The following is a 24,462-nucleotide window of genomic DNA, read 5'->3' on the forward strand; positions in this document are numbered from 1 at the left end:
CTGTAAAAACCATGTTTATGTCATAGATCATGTGAAAACAGGTAGTCTGGGTTTGATGGGTGGCTTGCCAATCCATTTTAGAAACAGTACCTGGAAGACTTTGATGAGGTAGACATCAAATCTATCTACCACAGGTGAGGCCTCCACATAGTCAATTCTAGAAGGGAGCCACTGCTGCTAGCCCAGCAATTTCAGATAATATAGCACATTCCTCTGGATATCCCATACCAGGTTCTTGAAACCCACTCCTTATATGGACCCTAAACCTAGAAAGGGAGGTAGGGAGGTTAATGTATTCCTTAAACTTAACACTATCTTACCATACCTTGCTCTCTCATGGTATCTTACCAGGACAAGTTTCATAAGCTCCCAGGTGCTCTATCTGGGTTTCTCTGGGTCTTCTTCACAACCCAGGCCTTTACTTCCCTCTGGGGGACTGCTGTTGGGAGACCAGGGGACATGGTAGACACGTGGGATGGGTGGAGACTCTGTGAACATGGCTTAAACCAGGTGTGTGATCTGTGCCTCCCTAGAATTCTTGTATTACAGTGGAACTTTTCTAGTTCAGCCTGTGTCCAAGCACCTGTAGCATTCCTGGGCATTGAAACTGCCGTACCTCAGGCCATCTGAGTCTGCAGAACACTGGTGGGAAAGATGGGCTGGTAAGGAGGGTCTGTGAAGCCATAGGAGGCTCAGAGAGTCTGGGTAAGACTCTAGTCTACAAAAATGTTTTTAACAAATTCTTCCGGGCTTAACCAACAGAGGATCAATCCTTTGAAATTATACCAGAGGGAGATCTACAAGTGATGTATAGTTAGGCTATCTGGGCTACATTCTACAGTTATTAAAGCTCTTGGGTGGGGAAATCACCAACAGTATCCTTCTCAAGCAGTTAAAAAATAAAAACTCCCATCTCAAAGTCTGTTTTAGTGTATAAAGCCGTGTACAGAGATGCCTGGAATTTGGACACCGTTTTCTACTGCTAGGTGGATGACCACTTGATGTGGAAACAGGTCTGTCCCAAACTTATTGTGTGTATACTATAATAACCAGTAACTGCTAACCCAGGAGTATTAGAGCTAAGAAAAAACTGCTCAAATCAGCTTATTCTGTGGTTAGACTGCCAATGTATGTGGCACCCAAAATTAAGGATCTCTACTTATGAGAAATGAACAGGACTCCAGCATAAAATAAGGGAAAAGCAGGACATTACAAATGGCTGGTAACAGCACTCCAGTCTCAAAGGAGGCTGGGGCCCGTGTGCTTCTAATTTTCATAATCTCTGGGATGTGTTTCTATTTCCACCACTCATATTTAACATTTTTAAAATCAAACTTTTAATTTAGCCTATAGGAATATAAGGGAAATCTTAGATTTCATGTGCTAAATTATTTTGAAATTCACACTGAAATACAGCAGTACTAAATTCTCTTCAATCACCCATTTTGCTACTTTGCTGGTGAGTATATAGTCGGTGCCAGTCATTGTGAAAAAATCTTTATTTTAAGAAAAAAATTTAGTTAACAAAAAAATTTAACAAGTTTCACTTAGCAAAATACACCCAAAAGGAAATCACAGTACAAAGAAAGTTTTAAGTCAAGGCCTCACCAATTCCTACAGTATTAGTAATGTGTCTCAATTTTCAAAACTAACTTATTTTTTAAAAGCTTAAACTTAACCTAAAAGATTTTAAATGAAAATAAACTAGAATGAACAAACATGAGAAATGTTCCTCTTTGAATCAGGGATCTAGCACCTTGAGTTTTCCAAAAAAGCACGCCTCCCCAATGTGTTCACGGTGATGTGGTGTAAAAGATCCATTTAATGTACTTAAAACTACTTTAACTCAGATAACATCACTCTGAAGTACGCTACCAAAATGTTAATTGAGAAAAGCTGAAAATAGTTTTAGTTTACTCAATATCACATGCTAGAAGAAAGTTTGCATGAGAAAACACTGAAGAGGTAATTTTTTAATCCAGATTTCACAAACTCATGGTGCAAAATGGGTCCCACAGCTTCCTCAAGAGTAATAATTGCTTTTCACTGCTTGTTGGCTGCCTGTGAAAATTTGATTGCAATAACTCAAATGCTCCTACAAAACTAGTCATATCCACCCATGCTGTTCTGGCCTCCATAGCCAGCCCCGTAACAGCCGCTCACAGACTGGCTCTCGAGGCCACTGTAAGTAGACTGGGCCGACACCCCCATGCCTTGCATCATCTGGCTGCTATATGCCCCATTGCTGGCCCCAGTTGTGGAATTCAGGAAAAGTTCTATGTATCTGTGTTGCATGTTGGCCCGGTCTTTGGACATAGCTGCCACAGCTTCTTCATGAGTGGCAAACTCAACATCCGCTTCGCCCGTCACTCTTCCATCAGGGCCAATCTCAATATGGACTCTCACAGGGTTGAGTGGAGAGAAGAAGTTGTAAATGTCGTTCTCTGTGGCTTTGTATGGCAGCCCTCTCATGTGGACGCAGTGCCCAGTGGTACTCTGGACAGTGAACTCGCCGTCGCCGTATCTGTGGTCATACATGCCTGAGAGACAGTAACTGAGGTCTCTCCCAAACAGATCGGTGGTGAAGCCGTAGCCATCGCTGAGGCCGCTGTACTCCTCATAGCCCCCATAGCCTGCACTATATGCACCAGACCTCATCCTCTCCAGGCCTGCTTGCTTGACAATACCAATATACCTCCTGGCTGTGCCGGGGCGGTCATAGGGCCCCGGCCGCTGTACAGACATGAACTTCAGAGGGGGATCTGAGTATGACCTAACTTCTTCCTGACTGCTCTTAAACACTTCAATATACCTGTGCCCTATTCTCTCCTTGTGCTTCCCTAGGGCCTTCTCAGCTAACTCCTGTGAGGCAAACTGCACAAAGGCTTCCCCTGTAATCTTGCCCTCGGGGTCCACAGGCAAGGTGATCCCGTTTGGCACAATTTCCAACCCTGAGAAGAACTGAACAATTTCTTCCTTGGTGCATCCAAATGGGAGTCCTCGAAGCCGCACGAAGCCATCATTGGCGGTGTCGGCACTGTTTGGACCACTGTGCTTCAACACCCAATCCATCTCGGTTCTGTGGGACTTGAACACCTCAATGTACCGGTGTCCCATGCTTTCCCTGTCTTTTTTAAGGGCCATTTTTACATCATCTTCTGATTCAAGTTCAACAAAAGCCTCACCACTCTGCCTGCCTTCTCTAGTGTAGATGAAATGAACGCCTGCAGCCCCATCATGAATTGTGCAGTCAGAAAGGAAATTCTGCACATCCTCAACAGAGCAGGACCAGGGCAGGCCACGGAGCTTGACCACAAAGCCTTCACCTCCCTCGGGGCCCAGCATCATGGACACTTGAGAGGATAGACGTCAAACAAGCTTGGGTGCAGCTTTTTGTGGCTGAAAAGAAAGCAAAAACTACTTTACATAATTTTTCATTTACTATATACAAGAATATGCAGTAAATCTTGTTTTCCTGATTTTACAGATGAAAAAAGAAGAGTAAAATATGTTAAGAAATACACCGAATACATCTGAGCTGAGATTCAATCCCAGGTCTCTCCCAAAATATATGTATATGTATTACTCACAAACAGACTGAAAAAGAACAAATTATGAGTTTTAAATAAATATAATAGCAATCTGGAAGCTTCAATCATTAAGCCAAAACTTATCAATTCTAACAGATCAACTATATTAAGTTTTAGAAAGGAAGACAAGAGAATGAAATAAGCCAGTATTTCAGAAATAGTTGAGAACTTTTCAGAACTGGATGAAAACGTGAGATTACTACATATTTCAAGTAAAAGGACATTTTGTTACTAGAGGAAAAGGCAGAGCAAATTTGTAATAAATATGAAATGCTCAACTGCACGGGTTATCAGAGAAAACCAGATTATTGACAAACTGCCATTCTGACTCACCGTAATTTTATAATTTATAATAATTCAAGTATCTAATGAAGTCACCTTATGTAGCACTTTTAATTATTATTTTTAAACTACCAACATACAAAAGGGTAATTTTGTAATGACTTCAGTCCATCCCCCTAGAACAAATGGAATTCATATCTTCTTTCTCCTTTATTGTATGTACCCAGTAAAAAAAGCCCAGGAAAATTACCTGTTTTGTGGTTAATACTGGGTGGATGGGTGGCTCAGGGACACAAAGCCAGGCAAAATGTTTCTTATTTTGGACAATTCTTTGTTGTGGGGAATAGGCCTGTGCACTGTAGGATATTACACAGCAGCATCCCCGGCCTCTGCCTACTAGCCATCAAAAGCAACCCCCTCTCCAGATGTGACAATCCCAAAGGTCTCCAGATATTCCCAAATGTTCCCTGGGGATAAAACTGCTCCTTGAGTTGAGAGTAACTACTGTAAATCGGGGCCACCAACCTTAAAGTGGGCCCTCAATACTGCCTACAGTTCCACCCCTCTCTTCCAAAGCCCTGAGCTGTCTATGGTAACTCACCTATTCTAATCTCCCCTACCTTCAGCTAGTCTCTCATCTGGTTCAAATAGAGATCACGTAAAGGAACTACCACAAAGTCTAGAAACTTAAGAAGGATTTGCTTCTCTTATCAGCTGACATTACATTAGCAGGATCACAATCCTGCTCTGGTCCCAACTCCACTCACCCCAGAGAAATTATTATTATTATTACTACTACTACGACGACGACGACTACTACTACTACTACTACTACTAAGTGAGTTCCATGCCTACTACTACTATTACTACTACTACTACTACTACTAAGTGAGTTCCATGCCTACTACTACTATTACTACTACTACTACTACTACTAAGTGAGTTCCATGCCTAGGAAATAAGCCCAATTTGGGGTTTGAATTAACAACCCTGCTATCAAGGGGGATCAAGACCTGAGCTGAGATCAAGAGTCACTTAATCAACAGATCCACCCAGATGCCAAGAGAAATTTATCTTCATAGTCTCTTCACTGAAGACAAACTAAATAAGTATGACCATGTCTAACCAATGCCATAATATACCTTCCCTTACATCAACTTTGCCTCCAGCTACTTGATTTGCTGACCCCCTCAGTAAAATTTCAGAAGGCAGGCCTCTACTGTCCCCTCTACTCCTCACCAATGAAAAGGCAAAATCTCTCACTCCTTGTAAGAAAGAGAGTTATTTTCTTCATTTTACTCATCCCCATAGCAGGATTTAACCACTCCCTCTGGAAATCCTTTCTCCCTTTGGCTCTTAATGATGCCAACTGTCTCCTAATTTTCTATTAATTCCTTCGATCTGTTCTCCCAGCTTCTTCCTCTGAGTCCCTTTCTAGGCAGCCTCATGTGATCTCTATGGTCAACGAGCCTCGGGCCCAGGACTCAAGTCCCTCAGACTTCATGAAGCCCAGAATGGTATACAAAATTCTACTCGGTAACTCCTACACCCCATGAAAGAAAGCAGCATTTTCCGTGAAACTCTTCTTTAGCATCTCAGGTGCAGATATAAATAGCCTTATCTGTCATCCTTAGGTTCTAGAAAAAAAAGTGAAGTAATCCTTGGACAACTTCGCCCAAGCTCTCAAATCCAATGAGTCGATTACCTCTCAGTGATTCCATTCACCACCCTAACCAACATTCCTAAATCCTGTTCAAGAGCTCTTGAAGGCTTGTCACAGTTCTATACTCAGCCCCTGAGCCACTGCATAGCACAGTAAGAGCTCAGTAATTCCTCTGTGAGTTCAATTGTCCAACAACTTTCTGCATTGCCCTCCTATCCCTTTCTACTTCCTCATTTCTAATTCCAGTACCAACAGCCCATACCAGGATATTCTTACCTGGTTCTTAAACTTCTCCAAGTGTAATCACTAACCCTTATTGCAACCCCATCTGTAGCTCAAGTTTTCCCCTAAACCGACTTTGGTATTCTTCTGTTCCAAATCCTTGTTGGCTTCCCACTAGCACTGGAACACAAACCACAGAGCTAAGGGGGTACTTAGAACTTGCAACTTTGGCCTACAACACACTTGTCTAGCTTGAGTCACTGCCATCAAAAAAAGAAAAAACAAAACAAAACAAAACAAGAAACAACAAAGAGCAGCAAAAAAAAGAAAAAACCACCCACTCCTTTATTCACTTCTGTACCTGGAATGTGCCAGGCTTTCTGCTCCCTGGGATTCAACCACACAAGACAATTATCTCCCCAAACATACTCCACCCAAACTTCTGTCTAGCTAAATCCAACTAATCCTTAAGGTCTCAGCTCAAACATACTACCTTCCCACAAGATCTTCTTCTTCTACAAATTAGGTCTTATGATTCTATACTCCCATAGCATTCTTGCTCTGGTTTGTTTAAAATATGTCTTCAAAACTGCTTGGGAAAGCCTAACAGGACAGACTGTTCGCCTCACCCCTAGCACAGCAGGCCCAAGATTAGCAAGAGATTAACTGATGGCTCCCCGAGGTCAACACCTCCCTCTACAATATGGCAGTCTAGGTGAAAAAGACATGCAGGAAGCACAAACGAACACAATTATTTAATATAAAATTACTTAAAACACCTAACAGTACAGTACAGATTATGAATGTTTACTTCAGAAAATAAAGTTCAGGGGCGCCTGGGTGGCTCAGTAGGTTAAAGCCTCTGCCTCTGGCTCAGGTCATGATCTCAGGGTCCTGGAATGGAGCCCTGAATTGGGCTCTCTGCTCAGTAGGGATCCTGCTTCCTCCTCTCTCTCTGCCTGCCTCTCTGCCTACTTATAATCTCTCTGTTAAATAAATAATAAATAAAAATCTTTAAAAAAAAAAAAAAAGTTGACATTAAAAAAAGGTCCAAAAACAAAGTAACTTCTCTCAAAGCAAGGTGAAGAGCACTTTTTTCTGAAACACACATCTCCATGTAAAACTTTCATTGCTTACTTATACTCCAGAATAAATTTTCTCTTGTATTTCTCACGGTTAAGTCCCAGACCTGCTAACTCCATATTCTTTTAAACTTCCAATGGAACACAAATCTAATTTTAGGTGCAAATATAACTTAACATCCTCACTCTGCCCTCAGAACCTTCAAGCATCTGCATCCCTTATGGAGTTTTACAGTACTTAGGACATTAACTAAAATTCAGTAGCAGAGTGTAGATTTTTACTCCACATTAGATTTAAAGCTAGTGACAAAGATCTTCAGGGTAAGAAATGTCCTGCTTAAATACAAAGAATGTGAACAAAAAAATACTTTTTCTTAAAAGAGCTCACCTTAAAGAACCACCCGGGGAGGGGATGCCCACAGTCGGAGACACTCCTTGTAGGTAACGAACTGTCCTAAAAAAGAGTGATATGGCCGTCTTGCCTCAGTGTCCCAGCAGTCACAGAGCAACCAGAGGTGGTGCCCTGGCTGGGATGGGCTCCAGCTCCCTCCCCTGTCTCTGAGAGTCAGGGCTGGGGCTGCTGGAGGCCCTTTATAGCCCCAAGGCTTCCGTAATTAAAACACACACCAGGGACTGCCCCCACAGCATTTAAAAGGTTTACCTTTTCATAGGGTAATAGGGAAAGAGCAGGGAAACAGCGCAACAACCGAGAAGAGACTTGAAATTCTAACTCTAAGCTCCGTGGGGAAATCTAAATACCGAGGGTGGGAGGGGCCTCTTCAGAGAGAGGGTGGAGCAAATCCACAATAGTCCCGGGTACCCAAGGGACCGCAGGAGTAGGAGGTTGAGACCCCAGGTAGCATTATCTTTACTGGGATGAGCTCCGCAGAGTCTGTTGCTAAAACTGTTCAACAGGATTTACGATTTACAAGAATCCGAGGGAGGGGGTGTGGAGGGGGGCAGGGTGGAGAGGGTCAACGTCTTTCCTTTCCAGTTTGATTTGGTAACTTCATTTCTTGTGACCTGTATTTGCTCTGACACTGACAATAAAGGGAGGAAATTTTGAAATACGCTATTCAACAGGAAAAACATCACTACCATCGCCCACAACCAAATGATTAAAAAGTGTCCCCAAAGACTAAGATACATGAATTCCAAGGAGTGCGACGGAGAACCAAACCACATTCTTAATTTTGGGAAAGTGAATTTCGCTGAGAGTCTTGTTTTAAAGATAAATCTGCCCTGTCCTAGCCTCCTGTATTATTACATTAGATACCATGTGCGCGCGCGCGCGGGGGGGGGGGGGGTGTATAAATGTTAAGTACCACAGTTTAAAAACAGTTAACTTGAAATTCTCTGGCAGATGGCTTCAAAAAGCTTCATCAGTCCCTCTTTTGTGCCCCCAGAAGAGTGGTATCTAAAAGGCAGAAGAACCCAGACATCTTGACGACTTGATTCATTCCCCTCTTCTACGGTTTACCCCAGCTCCTAGCTCCTTCCAGTGTGGTCTGCAGACCAACATCTACCGAACCGTCCTCGGACAAGCAAGCGCCGGGATGGCCAGCCACACCGAGGCCAATTTTCACCAGACTGAAAACCGGGAGGCGCACGCGCGAACACACGCTGAAGCACTGATGAAGGACGGGTCTCACCGGAGCACGACCTTACAATCGCTGGAGTAGGAAAAAGTACTATTCCTAAATCCTGCACCTGGAGCTTCTAATTTAACTGTACCGCACAGGATGTGGCCAAGGATTTTGCACAATTCCCCCAAGTGAGCGGAATGTGCGTTGTGCACAGACCCCCCGTGGATGGATGTTCTTAAAATGCAAAGATTCTTGAACAATAGACTGGGGATAGGGCAAGATTCCGCATTTCTAACAGACTCCTACACTCCCGCGAGGCTCTCCTTCACTCTACTGGTTAGACGGGATTTAGTTCGGATTCAGGTAGATCCAATCAAGATAAAAATGGGGTGCGCCTCCGAGTGCCAGGACTGATTAGGTTTATCTACGGAGTACTAGGGCGGCTTAAACTCCCACCCTCTTCCTTAGAGAAGGGTACTCAGTGGGACCCTGGCTTCACCCTCTTATTTGTGCTGCAGCACATTCTCACCCTTATTTGTAAATAAATATTCACCTGCAGCAGGTAACACGCAAGAGCCAGGTTATCCTGGGGGTCCTAATTACTCAGAAAGTTCTACTCTTAAATCAGTGGGCAAGAGAGACGCTGCTTCAGGATTACGCAGTTGACTTTGTTGCTCTTAAGACTTACCGCTGAGGGGTGCAGGACTGATTTCTATTTTCATCAAACAAGCGCTGTTTAGAGCCAAAGGACCCCTAATTCCACCCGACGCTTAAAAACGCAGACGGCTCCGGGGAAAGTCCAGGTGCGTCTCCTTTTGTTATTAACCTGAAAATGAAACTCAAGCGGCTGTGGCCGAACGCCTCAGACGACGGCTCCAACTGCGTTCTGTAGCTCGCAGCCGCGCAGGCCGCCAGGGGCGCGTCTGAGCGATTTCGGCGGGAAGCACAGCGGCGGTCGCAGGCGCTGAGCTCCCCGGGCGGGGAAACGGGGACGAGGTGCCGGGGGCGCTCACTCGGCTTCTACCTGGCGGATGCGAAACCCTACGGTCCGCCAGGCCCCACAGGAAAAGGGGCCCCGGAGCGCCCCTTCGCGGGGCCTGGGCGGGGTCAGCGGGAGCTTCCGGGGCGGGGGCGGGACGAGCCAAGGGAGGAGGGATGAGGGAGGAGGAAAGGGTGGAGGAGGGGGGGAGAGGCTTCCCGGGCAGAGCGGGAGGGGGAGGGGAAAAGAGGTCACCGGGCGAAGGCTTCCCGGGCCAGGTGGAGGGAGGGGGGAAGCTTGCGGGGGTGGGGGGATGGGGAGGGAGGTCGCCGACGTCGCCGAGGAGGTAGTGAGGTGGGGCCGAGTTCCTCGTCCCGGCTTCCCGGAGCCGCGAGGGAGGGGGCGGAGCTCCCGAGTCGGGGGGGGGGGGAGCTTTCTGGGGTGCCCAGGGCCGAGTTCTCGGGACCCGTGGGGGGCGGAGCTCCCGGGCCGGGTCGGGGGGACTTCCTGGGGCCGCGGGGGTAGAAGAGTTCCTGGGGCAACCGGGGGGGGGGGGGGAGGGGGAAGAAACAGTTCCTGGAGCGGGCAGGATTGGGGGGGGCCTTCGGGGGCGGGGGGAGGACGAGTTCCCGGGACTCGCGGGCGGTGGGAGGTGGATTGGGCTGAGAGAGGGTGGATGGGCGGGCGGGCAGGGGTCGTCCGCTCGCGGCGGCTCACCACGACGGGTCCGGAGTCCGGAAGGCCGGCGCGCGGGGCTGCGTCCCGGAGGCAGAGGCCGCGTGACTGAGGGCGGCGGGCCGGACGTGGGTCACGGGGTGTAAAGGAGGAAGTGCCACCGATGGGCCCGCCAAGATGTCACCAATGGAAACGCGTCCTGCAGGTGCGGCCCGCGGCCCGCGCGTTCGGCCCAGGCAGGAAGTGGGAGGAAGGAGGGAAGAAAAGCAACGAGGAAGACCGTTCTGTGTGAGTTCTCCAGAAGGGTGCCAGGACGGGGAAAAGTCCAGAATACTAGCGTAGGGGCGGGGAAGATTGACACGATATATGTGGAAGAGATGTAAAATAAAAAAAAAATAAATAAAAATCTGAAATAAATCTCAAAGCAGGAAGAATTGTGAAAGGAAACTAACAGACAAAAGGTAGAACCTCTTTGTATATACAGTACCTTGTTTTATATATTTGGGCATATATTCATGTGAATACTTTGCTTCAGTTTAAAAGATTTTAAAACTCGCAATTCTTAATACCGCACAAAGAATTACATTTCACGAACCTCTGAATCCGAGTTCAAAAGAACAGTCTTGAAAATAATTACTACGGGCGCCTGGGTAGCTCAGTTGGTTAAGTGTCTGGCCTGCCTGCCTTGGGCTGAGGTCACGATCCCAGTATCCTGGGATGCAGCCTGGCGTGGGCTCCCCGCAAAGCGGGGAACCTGCTTCTCGCTCGACCTCTTAGTGCTCGCTCTGACAAATAAATAAAATCTTTTTAAAAAGTAAGGCATCGGGCGCCTGGGTGTCTCAGTGGGTTAAGACGCTGCCTTCGGCTCAGGTCATGATCTCAGGGTCCTGGGATCGAGTCCCGCATCGGGCTCTCTGCTCCGCAGGGAGCCTGCTTCCCTCTCTCTCTCTCTGCCTGCCTCTCCATCTACTTGTGATTTCTCTCTGTCAAATACATAAATAAAATCTTTAAAAAAAAAAAAAATAAAAAATAAAAAGTAAGGCAACTGTGTGCAACATAAGCAATGATTACATTTTATATTACTGAATTTAAAAATTTTAGTTTTAATTCTGGTGCTATGGTTTTATTTTTGGAGTCAATACTTAAAAGATATATTTGATGTCTAGAATCTGATTCTAAGTCTGAGTCTATGGAGTGGGATTACACATGAAACAAACGGGTCATGATTTAGCAGTTCCTGAAACCGGGTGATGGGTAGGTATATGGAGTTTTCCTTTTACTTTTGTCTCTACTTCTCTGTAGGTTAAATACTTTTAGTAATGAAATTATTTTAAAAAAGAAAATCATATAATCTACATACTAGAAGTAACTATGAAATGAACAGGATTTATAGGGAAGAGGAACCTACTAGCTAGGTAAGAGTATGCAAAGTCAGACTGGCAAATGAGTTCAGCCTTCATTACAAAATAGCTCCAAGGGAAAAGACCAAGTGAACACTTACTGAATATAAGAAATCTGAGAGATTTATCAGATTCACAACACATGGGGTATATCTGGATTTTCAGTCAAACAAATTGATAAACATTGTGGTATTTCAACTGACTAAAAATTTGATATTGGGCGCCTGGGTGGCTCAGTGGGTTAAGCCGCTGCCTTCGGCTCAGGTCATGGTCTCAGGGTTCTGGGATCGAGTCCCGCATCGGGCTCTCTGCTCAGCAGGGAGCCTGCTTCCCTCTCTCTCTCTCTCTGTCTCTCCATCTACTTGTGATTTCTCTCTCTCAAATAAATAAATAAAATCTTTAAAAAAAAAAAAAAAAAAAAATTTGATATTAAAGTGGTTTTTTATAGTTGAAGTATATTTACTTATTTTAGATATAAAACTAGTTATGTTTAAAAATAAAAGAATTCGTTTCTAGAGTTTTATTCACTGGAAGTATCTGTGCATGAAACTGTTGGCTGGGATTTTTAAAAAAATTACTTGGGGGGGGGGCGCCTGGGTGGCTCAGGTCATGATCCCAGGGTTCTGGGATCAAGCCCCACATCGGGCTCTCTGCTCAGCGGAGAGCCTGCTTCCTCCTCTCTCTGCGCCTGCCTCTCTGCTTACTTGTGATCTGTCAAATAAATAAATAAAATCTTTTAAAAAAATTAAAAATTACTTGGGGGGTAAGGGGGGAATGGCTCAGTCATTAGAAGCCTCTGCCTTCGTTCTGCTCAGGTCTTCATCATGGGGTCTGGAATGGAGCCTTGTGTCAGGATCCCTACTCTGCAGGAAGCCTGCTTCTCCCTCTCCCACTCCCCCAGCTTATGTTCCCTCTCTGGCTCTGTCAAAATCTTAAAACAATTAGGTGGAGAATATAAGAAAAACTGTCCCTAATTGTGGAAGCTGGGTGACAAGAATCAAAATCCAGCCATATCAGGAAAAGTTATACATAATACTAAAAACTCATGAATTCAAGAGAAGTAAAACAATATTCCAAAGAAAAATTAAGCCACAAAGCTAGCTTGTTTTTGGAAAGAATATCTCTACAGAACTGAGGTACCTGACTACTTCATAAGCATTTATTTTACTTCATGAAAACCTCTTCAAAATATATTCTTGATAATTTATGTAACTGGTATGTTTTCTCACTTTATTTATTCGAATGTATTTGCTGAAGTTAAGTAGTTTTACATATGCCTTCCTGCCTCAAGTGGTTGGTGACACTAGGAAGGTGACAGTTAATAATTGATCAGCCACGATAGGGTTCCTGCCTGGTGAAGGAACAACGTGTACTGAAGACATGGGGACTTGCCCTGCTAAGACCAATGAAAGAGGAAAGGAGAGAAAGATCCTTCTTTGCCTTGAAAGCCTGGTTTGGTATTTTGTACATTATTCTAAAACCAATAGGAAAACATTTAATTGTTTCAAAATGGAATGTGGTGTAATATGTGTTTTTGCTTTTCAACAGAACAGTCTAGCTGTTATCTGGAAAACAAATGGTGGGAACAGATGCATGGAGAGGAGATGGGAAGCAATGAGCAAGTTTAGGAAAAATTGATGGTACCCTGAAGTAAAAACACTGTGGTAGAAATGAAGCAATTGTGCCAAGATTTGAGTGATGTGCAGTAGATAAAAATTTACCAAACTTGGGAAAGTCATTCATTAACTCAGAAATACTGTGCACTTACAAAATGCAGGCACTCTACTAGGTCCACAGAACAGTAGGCTGAGAAATCAATAAAGAAATTGGGCTCCCTGCTCAGCGGGGAGCTTACTTCTCTTACTTCTCCCTCTACCCCTCCTCCCCACTCATGCTCTTGACAAATAAAAATCTTAAAAAAATAATAATAATAACAAGAGGAAGAAATACATGTATGACGACAAATTCTGAATGACCCAAAACTAGAAAATGGAGATTAATTTACACTGGGGCTCTAAGGAAGTGACAAACAGATCCTAAGCATGAGAAGGGGTAGGAATGGGAAACTTTTTGCCCCTGGTAAATACCTAAGGTATAAAAGCAGATTTTAGAAGGACCCCCCCCCCAACTTTTTTGTTCCTTTGTGTACTATCCTACTTATTCCTCCCTCAATGCTTGGGGTTTTTTTGGTTATTTATTTATTTATAAAAGAGATTTTATTTATTTGACACAGACACAGTGAGAGGCAACACAGGCAGGGAGAGTGGGAGAGGGAAAAGCAGGCTTCCTCCCGACCCCATCCCAGGACCCTGGGATCATGACCTGAGCTGAAGGCAGAGGCTTAACAATGGAGCCACCCAGGCGCCCCTCTTTATATTTTTAAAATGCAGCCCTTTGCCAGGGTCTGTTTTTGTGCTGGTTGCTTTGAATAAATATTTTACTTTGCGGTGAATCCTTTTATTTTTTTAAAAGATTTTATTTTTTTAAGTAGTCTCTATACCTAATGTGGAGCTTGAACTTAACCCTGAGGATCAAGAGTCACATGCTCTACCAACTGAGCCAGCCAGGCACTCGTGGCAAATCCTTTTAATCTTCATATTCAGGTCTTATTAAATTCACAAAAGAGAATTTTAGATATTATTTCTGCTGCTTATGTCTGTTTTCCCTTGAGGAGCAAAGATGGGTCTGGGAAAAAAGCAATTCCCTGTCTAGGGACAGTGCATGAGCAGAGCCCAGACCCCTAATTTATTATGGGTAGTTTTCCTGTCCCACTGGAAACCTCAGCAATTTTTATAAAGTCCCATTTCAGTGGCTCTTAAACATTTCTGGCTGTCAAATACTTGAGAATATGATGTAGTTCTGAACCGACTACTTCAAGAAAGCACACCCCCTACAAAGTTGTGCCAAAATTTTCAAAGGGCTCAGGCATCCCAAGTTGGACTACTCTGACCCTAATGTGTACAACAAGCCAAGTTCAATACATAAAGCTACCTCAGAGCTATTGAGAGAAAAGCTGTAGATGGATCATTAAATGTTATTAACATTCTAAATGTTTAGGGCGCCTGGGTGGCTCAGTGGGTTAAGCCTCTGCCTCTGGCTCGGGTCATGATCTCAAGGTCCTGGGATCAAGTCCCACATGGGCTCTCTACTCAGCGGGGAGCCTGCTCCCCCCCCCCTCTGCCTACTCATGATCTGTCTGTCAAACAAATAAATAAAAACTTAAAAAAAAAAAACATTCTAAATGTTTATTATTACTACATTCTTATCCATCAAGAGATACGTATGAACAGGAAAGCTACTTTACATTATCTTTTAATTATTAGGGCTTTTAGTTTGTGTACTGTAGCTAAGTCTCAGGTAATAATACACTTATTATAATATTTCTCAAAAGCTGTGTTAACTAAAACCAAAAATACTATGTGATGTTAGGTAAACTGTATCTATTATGCTTGTATTAAAATTAACATAAGGTACAAAATTTTACCCTACATAGAACAAGCAGCTATTGCTCTATATTATTGATTGCATTCTGCTGGTGACTCAGGAATCAAAACCCAAGTTACCAGAGGAAAAAAAAACCTATCAGGTGAAGTTTTCATAAAAAGAAACACTGCTATTTGACTTCCACTGCTTAAGATAAAATCTGTTTTCAAATGAGGGAAAAATTTCATCATCTCTATTTAATTGGTAGTGCTTTCCCCACAGTAAGAAATATGATTCAGCACAGCTAAGAAATTTAAGGCGGGAGTTGGGGGGAGGTTGTTAAAGAAAATACGATTGCTAGGAAGATGACAGTCTCCCAACCACCTCCCCTATGAACTTTCCTGTAGCTCTTTCCCCTCAGTAAGCAGCCCCTGGGTTGGGTGACCATTTAGATCCTAGAACCAGGCAAAGGCCTCAGGAGGCCTTGTGGGTTACACTCATGGTCTCCAGAGAGATGGTTAGAGAACATGCCCATAGCCCCTCAGGGGGCCTATAGCTACCTCCTGGGGCTCTGTGGAGAGCTGACACCTTGTCAGGTCCCATGCAGCTGCCATAGGAGCGAAGACTGCTGTAGCATCTTGTGCTCAATTTTTGCTGCTCAGGGGACCATACCACACTGCCCTGGGAGAGAACAGAACAGATCCAAGAGGAAAGAAACACAGCAATGTACATGAGAGTGGCTCAAGCACCCGCAGAGAATACCATGCATTCAGACAACAGCTTAGAACAATAGACAGTTTTAAGTGAATGAGAAGCAATGGACAAAACTAAATTTTTTTTAACAAAAAAATATGAGAACTTTCAGATACTCAATTACAGAATATAAAACTTTTAAAATTTGAATTTTGACTTTATAAAGTTAGTAATAAACTGAAAGCACAGTGGCCTGAAAAACCAAGTGGAAGAAGTATCTCAAAACAAAGAGAAAGAAATAAAGAGAAAAAGATATGAAATTTGGAGGACATGGATGTAACACGAGACAACAGAAATAACATGTCAATAATAAGAATTCCAGAAGGAGAAAAAGACACAAATGGAGGCAGGAGAACAGATAAAGAACGAAAGGGAGATTTTCCTGGCTTAAGATAAACGTGATCCGTGTAGTTCCCAACAGATATTTTTGAAAGACACAACCTAGGCATATGTTGCTAAAATTCCTAAATTTAAAGTATAGAAAAAACGGCTTTGGAGAAAGAACAAACTGGGTACAAAGGATAAAAATACGATAGTTAACCACACGTGCCTACTGAACACTTGAAAGTGACAAATACAAATTGAGATGTGCTCTAAGTATAAAATGCACACCAAACTGCAAAGATTAAAACAAGAATGTAACATCTCAATGTTAAAATACCGATATGCTGAAATATTATTTTGGATAATAGTCAATAAAAATACATAAAAATATACTAAATTAAAATATTAAAACACATCCCAACTCATCTTACTAAGGCCAGTATTACCCTGTTTTATGGGTTGAAATGCGTGTCCAAAATTTAGATAAGGTCCTAACCCCAGCACCTCAGAATGTGAGATTTGGAGACAAGTCTTTTTTATAAAATGAGGTCATTAAAGTGGGTCATATTCCATTATGACAGATACCCATCTAAGAAGGGGAAATCTGGAGACAGACAAGATGAAACAAACACAGAAGACAGCCATCTGACAAACCAAGGAGAGAGGTCTGGAATGTATCATTTCCTCATGGCCCTTAGAGGAACCAACCCTGCTGATGCCTTGATCTAGGACTTCTGGCTCCCGTAACTACAAGACAAAAAATTTCTGTTGCAACCCAGTCTGCAGTATTGTTATGGCAGTCCTAGTAAACTAAACAATCTGATACCAAAACCAGACAGACATCACAGGAAGAGATAACTACATACTAATATCCCTTATGAGTACAGGTGCAAAATTCCTCAACAAAATACTACAAACTGAATCCAACAACATGTAAGAAAGGTTATACACCATGACCAAAAGAATCATCCCAGGAATGCTTAAGGGTATTTCAATCTAAGAAAATGTTCTTGAACTAGGCAGAAGTAGTTAGTGATGGTCTTCATAATGTTGTGAATATACGAAAAACCTCTGATTTGTACCCTTTAAACTGGGTGAATTGTATAGTATGTGAATTATATCTCAAATATCAAACAAAATAAATTTGTCATTCATTCTATTGGACAACATATTCTATTGGACTGAACAAATTTTGTGTAAAACAGAACAAAAACCTATAGAGATGCCAATAATGAATCATCTCTGCAATGTAGAAACTTGTAAGAGGGCAAGGAATTTTTAGTATTCACATGAGGTCAGAATATTTGTAAAAGCAGCATACTGTCAGGAAAACCTAACAGGAATTCAGAATTTTTCATTCTAGTCTTTTCCCCCCTTAATAATTATCACTTTTTGTGCTATGTTTAAGAAAATCTTTTTCTTAAGTCAAGGCCATATGGGTTGTTTTTTTTTTTTAACTTCAAAAGCTCTGTTGTTTTCATCTACATTTTTATGTTTTGATCTATAATCAACCTGGAATTGGTTTTCTATTTCCAAGAGTGTTAGAATTAGTTTATGGAGTTTCACAGGCTAATTTTGCTCATGAACTCAGATGAAAATATCCTAAAGAAATTATCAGCCAACAAAATCCAGCAACACACAAAGCAATAATCATGACCAAGTTGAGTTTGTTCCAGGAATACAACTGCAGCTCACCATTTCAAAGTCAATCCCTGCAATCTGTCACACTGACATATTAATGAAGATTAAATGAGTTAACTAAGATTTTTTCATGTTTTATGAGAAATGCAAAGAAATATCCTACACAACAGAAGAAAATAAGAGGAAACTGATGAATTCCTCTATAAACTGGGAGTAGGGAACTTTCCTGACCAAGACCCAAAACCCAGAAGATGGGAAAATACTGAAAAATTTCATTACATGAATACAAACAAAAACCCCAAAACAGAAACCTCCAAACCTCTTATGCATAGCTAAGAGGTTAAGCTAAGTAAACATATGAATGATAAAATGGGAAAGATATTGCCAATTTTCCCCAAAGCATTAGTATCTTTAATAGAGTATCTAAAAAGAGAAAGTCCATCCACCCAAAAGGAAAATGGGTTAGAAGTATAGTCAACAGTAAAAGAAATGACCGTAAACATGAAAAGATCCTCCACCTTACCCATTTAAGATCAATTAAAATTTTACATTTAAAATAACCAGATTGGCAAGAAATACATAAATTTGAAAACAACCCCTTGGCAAAATAGGCCCTTTCAAATACCATTTGTGGAAATATTAAATGCCCCCCCAAAAAAGAAAAAGCAAAGACACATACAAAGAATATTCATCTCAGCTCTATTTCTAATAGGAAAAGGCTAGAAACAACCCATTGCCCATCACTAGAAGTACAGTTGAATAAACTTTGTTGGACCCACTTAATGAAGGATTACACCTTAAACTAAGGAAGGCATCAAAGATCACACGGTGGTTGTGTCAAGTCAGGAACCAATCTGAAGGGCTCCCACTGGCCACAAACTGGATAATTTCTGCACCAAAGAGAGTAAAAGCCACAGTGAATTAAATTACATGTTAAAACTCCCGACTTCAAAATGATACCAGAAAAAGTGTCTTTGGCACATGCTAGAGATCACTAATTATGTTGGATACTGATATACCACAGGAATGGATCAAAATTTAAACTACCACTTATAAAGTACAACTTAGAATAATCAAATGATTAACAAGGAAAGTTTCCTCTCTCTAGAAATATTCCTACTACTAAACAAGAAGGAATATTTAAAGTGTCACTAATTTGTAGATATTAACAAAACAATGGGTTTAGGGAAAGACCATCCATAGCTGCCAACTTCACAAAGGGGGAACACAAGTGCCTGAGGCAGGAGTCCGCAGGAGTGCACAGCACCTCCAAAGAAGTATTCTCTCCGAAAAGAAAATTTCAGCGGATCCAGAACAGCCCTTACAGGTAATTATCATTTTACAGGAAAGGCAGAGAGGTCAGAGATTCAACCACCACCACTGAATGTAATCAGAAAAACCCAAAGGCTGAGGAAGGAACTCTGTATGTGACACTCAACCCAATTCATTCAACAAGGGAAAGAGAGAACCTCTAGACTGCACTAATAAGGTTACTAGTCCACACTGAAAAGGTGGCTAGTAAGAAGTGAGATGTGCTGGGCGCCTGGGTGGTTCAATTGGTTAAGCTACTGCCTTTGGCTCAGGTCATGACCACTGGGCTCCCAACTTTGTGGGGAGCCTGCCTCTCCCTCTGACGTTCTGCCCTCTTATGCTCTCGCTCGCTCGCTCTCTCTCTCTCAAATACATAAATAAAATCTTTAAAAAAAAAAGTGAGATGTGCTGTATATATAAAGTACATACTGGATTTTGAAAGCTTAAATGGAAAAAAAAGTAATCTAAAAATTACATGAGAAAATATTCTGAGCATTTACTATGTTAAACTAAATAATTATTAGAATGAACATGTTTTTTTTTTCCTATTAAAAATGTTATTTAAGTGGCTTGCATTTTATTTCCACTGGAAAACGCTGCTCTTTTTAACAGAATTTAAAAGAGATGGCCACCAAATTAAGGTGTGACCTTGTTTGGATTACAATTCAAGCCAGCTATAAAAAAAAAATTATTCAAGAAATATACAGTCAGGTGCATTTGAACATGGGATTACTTAATGATCTCAAGGAATTACTATTTCTTCAGCTGTGATAATGGTATTGTACTTGTATTTTTTTTTTAATCTATAGAATGGAAGCTAAAATATTTACGGATAAAATCCTCATTATGTCTGGGATTTGCTGTCAAATAAGCCAGATTGGCCTTAGATGAGCTAGATTCTCCCTCTGATATGCCTCTTGTTATCCACAATAACTCTCAATTCCGGGCGGTAAGATGGGAGCAGGTTCCCTGGCAGAGGAGGGCTGTCCCTGTCAGACAGACCGGAGTCCTATTCCCTCCATGGGCAAGTGACTTCACTTCCCCCTGGGCCTCCATTTTCTCATCTGTACAACAAGGATAACAGCAATTACCACCGCCCCTCTCCCCCCACCCACAGACCGGTCATGAGCACGTGACTTAAAAATACGATCAAAACTCCTAACTCGGGGCGCCTGGGTGGCTCTGTGGGTTAAAGCCTCTGCCTTCGGCTCGGGTCATGATCCCGGGTTCCTGGGATCGAGCCCCATATCAGGCGCTCTGCTCAGCAGGGAGCCTGCTTCCTCCTCTCTCTCGGCCTGCCTTTCTGCCTACTTGTGATCTCTGTCAAATAAATAAATAAAATCTTAAAAAAAAAAAAAAAAAAAAAACTCCTAACTCTGTGGACCCAATTAAGGGTCAGTTCACGTGGCTCTACAAAGAGTCTGCGAGCCAGAGCTCGGATTCAAGAGACCCCCTTCCCACTTCTGCAGCACTGCAGGCACTTATCCGGGATGGGCCCCCTAGGTCTCCACACTCTCCTTCACAGTTTTGGCCATTTCTGGCCATATCTTAATCCTTTCACTTATATCAATTCACATTTTTACTTGAATATTTTGTGTTTACAGAAAGCCTTGTAACAGTATTAAAAAAAAAAAGTCACTCGCCTATTAAAAAAACATTAAAAAAAAAAAGCAAATACCACGAAAAGAATGTTAAAATAGAAAAATTAAAAATAGAAAAGAGACCGTAATACAGAACAAGCCTAATAAATTTTCAAAATGCATACGGGCACAAGAGATGACTAAAGATGGGCTTACTTAAGTATTAGTAATTAGTAACAAGAGCAATCTCTCCTAAAATTCATTAAAAGTAGAAATTTACTTATTTTAAAATGAAGACTCGTGTCTAGAAATTAACACTAAAAACATCACTTTTCACTGACATATCCTAATGTATTTTTTGCCTAACCGAAGAACCCGAGGTATTTTTTCTTACTAGAAATTCAGAAACAAAGAGTTAACCTTTTAAAACGTAACTATAAGTAATAGAACTACATTAAGATAGGTAATTTCGACAATATTTTGAACTGAAATGGTTATCTGAATTGTTCACAACTCTTCCAGCTCCACTAGGTTCCGGATACCTGAGGCGCGGCCCTAACCTCCGGCACCTCGGCGCTCCCCCCACCCCCCACCGAGCGGTTCCCCTCTAAGCGCGCCGCCGCTCGCGGACCCCTCTCCCGCCACGCATGCGGCCCGCGGTGGCAGACAGGAGCCCGAAGTCCCCCCCCAATAGTAGGAAGAACTACAGAAGGAAGCACGATTGTCTGTCCTAGGGCCTCGGGGAAATAAATTACTGCGAAGAGCTTCCAGCGGGCAAGCAGGCCGGGACCCAAGGGGCGCCGGGTGGGGGCGGGGGCGGGGGCCCTGCAGGAGCTGGGGAGGGGGGGCTCTCCCGGGTCTGGGGATTTCTCTGGCAAGAACCTGAGGGCTCCTTAAAGGTACAAATCAACGGGGAGGGGCCTGTGGCCTCCCAACCAGGTCTATAAAAGACCAGGGTCGGTCGAGTCCCCGAGACTCGCTCGGCGTCACCAGGCCGGCCAGCGCCACTTTCAGTGAACCACGCGGGAACGCTGAAGGTAGAGGGCGCAGCGCGAGCACCGGCAGACTCCAGAAGTTTCTCAGGCGCAGTCAAGAATCAGCAAAAAATATATTCAAGGATACAAAGAAAAGATTAAGCTTGCTCGGCAGAAGTGTGGTCACCAGGCAAAGATAACGTGAGCGAGAGTTTCTACCCAAAAAGCAGACACTATACCTCTAAAAGCAGGAGACAAAACGCAGACAGGGACACACGCCGCACGGAGAGGAAGAAAAGGCCGCAAAGACCGAAAGTGGAGGCTCAGCGAGCGGGAACGTGGGAGGGGGGAGGAGCCAGTTCCCAACCAGTCTGGTGCAACTCAACCACGTGAAAGTACTGCTTTCATTTTTAAATGAAGCCCCCCTCCCACGGTCGCCAGGTGCCTCACGCTATTCTTGGCAGGGGTGCTCAAGCTCTACGACCTCTGGAATCCGCACCAGGCCTTTCCTCCGTTCCTCGCCGCGGGCCCGGCCTTCCCCCGGTCCTAAATCTCAGCCCAGCGGTCCAGTACCCGAGTGTAAGGCCGTTGACCTCTGATCCCACCTCCCCCCACCCCAATTCTCAGCCCCGCCACCCCTAGCCCCAGTGAGCCGAGTCCCCGGTCTGTACCCGAGTAACCGGCTTTTGACCTCATTCTACCTCTCCCGACCCCAACTCTCAACCTCGTCGTCCCCAATCCCCATTCGGTTCCTATGTGTGAGGCCCTTGCCTCCCCCGACTCCAAATCTCAGTCCCACTGTCCCCATACTCAAGGGCCCAGTTCTCGGTCGGTCCCAGTAGTGCGGCCCTCAGCCTCGGACCCGCCGCCCGTCCCGCCCCTCACCTCGGGATCCGAGTCTCCACGCTCCCGCTCTTCACATCCGGCACCTCGATCGTCCCTCTGAGCACCTAGAGGAGGGTGGAACGCGGGGAACTTGGCAGTTGTAGCTGAGGCAGTTGAGGCTTGTTTACCATCACCATGGAAACCCCTGGCAGCGCGCCCTGGGCGGGGCCTCTGAGGGGCCGGGTCTGGCGCGCGGCAGGCCCGAGTGCACAACTCCCGCCCGACGAGCGCACGAGGCGTTTACCCCGCTGTTCTGGGTTTGCCCGACCCCCGCTTGGCCCTGTACCCTAGCACCTAGGAGCAACAGCCCGGGAGCCCGCGCCCCCACCCCACTTCCGGCTGCCGGCGTAATTGCCGGCCGGTTTCCCCGCGGAACCCCACCTTCTTCTCCAGGAAGACGCGGCGCAGGACGACTTCCACCACGGAGCCGGAAGGACGCAATGAGCGCGGGGAGGGCGGGGCCTCCGCGGCCGGCGTCCGGGGGCGGGGCTGCGAGGGCGCTATTGTGACGCGCATGGAGCGGAGCCAGGGATTGGTCAGCAGGGCGCGAGGCAGGCCGGGGGCTGTGGAAGCGGGAGGTGTTGGGTTGAGAGCTGCACAACACGTGGGAGCCCTTGTGGGGCGGGGGGGTGGCGGGGGGGTATCTGATAGTATAGTTGCGCTCCGTAATGTACTGACTTGGAGAGTCCTTCCCAAAACAGAGCTTTAAGGATTCTTGGATTGAAGACCATCGTGAAAAGAAAATGAATTATTTCCTGCCAAGGAAGAAATAGGGAACCGAAAACACCAAAACAGATAAAGGCGGCTCCGATTGCAGGATTTAGGGAAGGATTAACGGGTTTACTGAGGTGGTTCACATGATTATCACTTGGGCTGAAAACTCCCAGTCCCTGAAGGTGACCCAGAAGACCCAGGGAGAATGCAAAGTTTTCAGTCACAGGACACCTTAGACTACAGGGTGGGTGGAAATGGCTACCCGGTGGAGATTTTCTTGATATGTTATGGGGTTAGTAATTATTACCATTTTAATTTTTGGAGACTCTTCATAAATAGGAAAAGATGAAGGCATTCATCACAGGTTTAGCAGACCAAATTATTTTACAATCACTCGTTATATTGGGGGAATGCTTGGCATAGGGGCAGATTGAGTCGATGACAATAGTAAAGAGCGGTTTGTCAAAAGAAGCTGACTCCGGAAAAGAAAAATGGGTAAAGTAAAAGCAAGAGCGGTCAGAGGAGGTGAAAATGTACTAGGAGAAAATTAAGACAAAATTACAGAAAATGGGTCCTACAAAAATCAGGTGTTCTTCCTGGGTGGCTCAGTGGATTGGGTCGCTGCCTTCGGCTTGGATCGTGGTCTCGGGGTCCTGGGATAGGGCCCCGCGTCGGGCTCTCTGCTCGGCGGGGAGCCTGCTTCTTTCCCTCTCTCTGCCTGACTCTCTGCCTACTTGTGATCTCTCTGTGTCAACTAAATAAAATCTAAAAAAAAAAATCAGGTATTCTTAAGAAACCCCATGATGACTCCATTACAGCTCACACTGTATAAAGTCTGGTTCTGGAGAGAAAATGCAAGCAGCCAATCTGAGGCAAATATTAAAATTGTATCAAAAAAGTAGTGCTTCAGAATGAAGACACCGTGAAGGTCCAAGAAGATATCTTCATGTTGTCCGTTAAGAGAGACTCAGCCAAACGGGCTCTCAAATCCCTTCAAGTCTGACAGTTCTCCATTATTCATCAATGATGCAATAATCTTTGATGGCTTCCCTGAATGAAAGACTAAGACCTTGGCCTGATTATGAACCTCCCTCTGGTTTTAGGAGTCATCACAGGTATCCACTATGCTTTTTTCCAGAGATGGGAACCAGCATGGTCACATGTAGACCCTCTTTCACAGTGAGGGCTGGAATTGCTCATACTGGCACCACAGATCCAGGCCTTTTCCGCAAATGTCCATCTCACCAACTGGAAAATGTTTGCCCACACCTGGTCTTCTTGGACCACCTCAGCTATAGGGTCTTAGGGGCCTCCATTCTTTTCACCTCTGTGTCCACAAAAGGTATCTCACCTACGCTCTGAAATCTAAAGAGACATG

At 44.2% G+C, this 24,462-nt stretch overlaps 1 protein-coding gene across 11 annotated transcripts; it reads right to left on the reverse strand.

The window, feature by feature from the left end:
• Nucleotides 1-1,958: 1,958 nt before the first annotated feature.
• HNRNPF (heterogeneous nuclear ribonucleoprotein F) lies at nt 1,959-22,848 on the reverse strand. 11 transcript variants are annotated; one of them, XM_059169547.1, is made up of 6 exons: nt 22,752-22,848; nt 22,371-22,435; nt 10,122-10,278; nt 9,114-9,251; nt 7,228-7,288; nt 1,959-3,399 (listed from the first exon to the last, which is right to left on the reverse strand). In XM_059169547.1, the coding sequence occupies exon 6, from the start codon at nt 3,346-3,348 to the stop codon at nt 2,104-2,106; it is 1,245 nt and encodes a 414-aa protein (XP_059025530.1). In that variant the 5' UTR covers nt 3,349-3,399; nt 7,228-7,288; nt 9,114-9,251; nt 10,122-10,278; nt 22,371-22,435; nt 22,752-22,848; the 3' UTR covers nt 1,959-2,103. The 11 variants fall into 11 exon arrangements, with proteins under 11 accessions (XP_059025530.1, XP_059025528.1, XP_059025534.1 ...); XM_059169545.1 differs by having other exon boundaries at nt 7,228-7,293; XM_059169551.1 differs by lacking the exon at nt 10,122-10,278 and having other exon boundaries at nt 7,228-7,293.
• Between the last annotated feature and the right edge of the window lie 1,614 nt (nt 22,849-24,462).

The sequence above is a fragment of the Mustela lutreola genome, chromosome 4 (genome assembly GCF_030435805.1).
Source record: "Mustela lutreola isolate mMusLut2 chromosome 4, mMusLut2.pri, whole genome shotgun sequence".
NCBI lineage: Eukaryota > Metazoa > Chordata > Mammalia > Carnivora > Mustelidae > Mustela > Mustela lutreola.

What these genes read in the sequence shown, in the direction of transcription:
- HNRNPF (XM_059169550.1), bottom strand. Translation starts at nt 3,348, where the DNA reads ATGATGCTGGGCCCCGAGGGAGGTGAAGGCTTTGTGGTCAAGCTCCGT.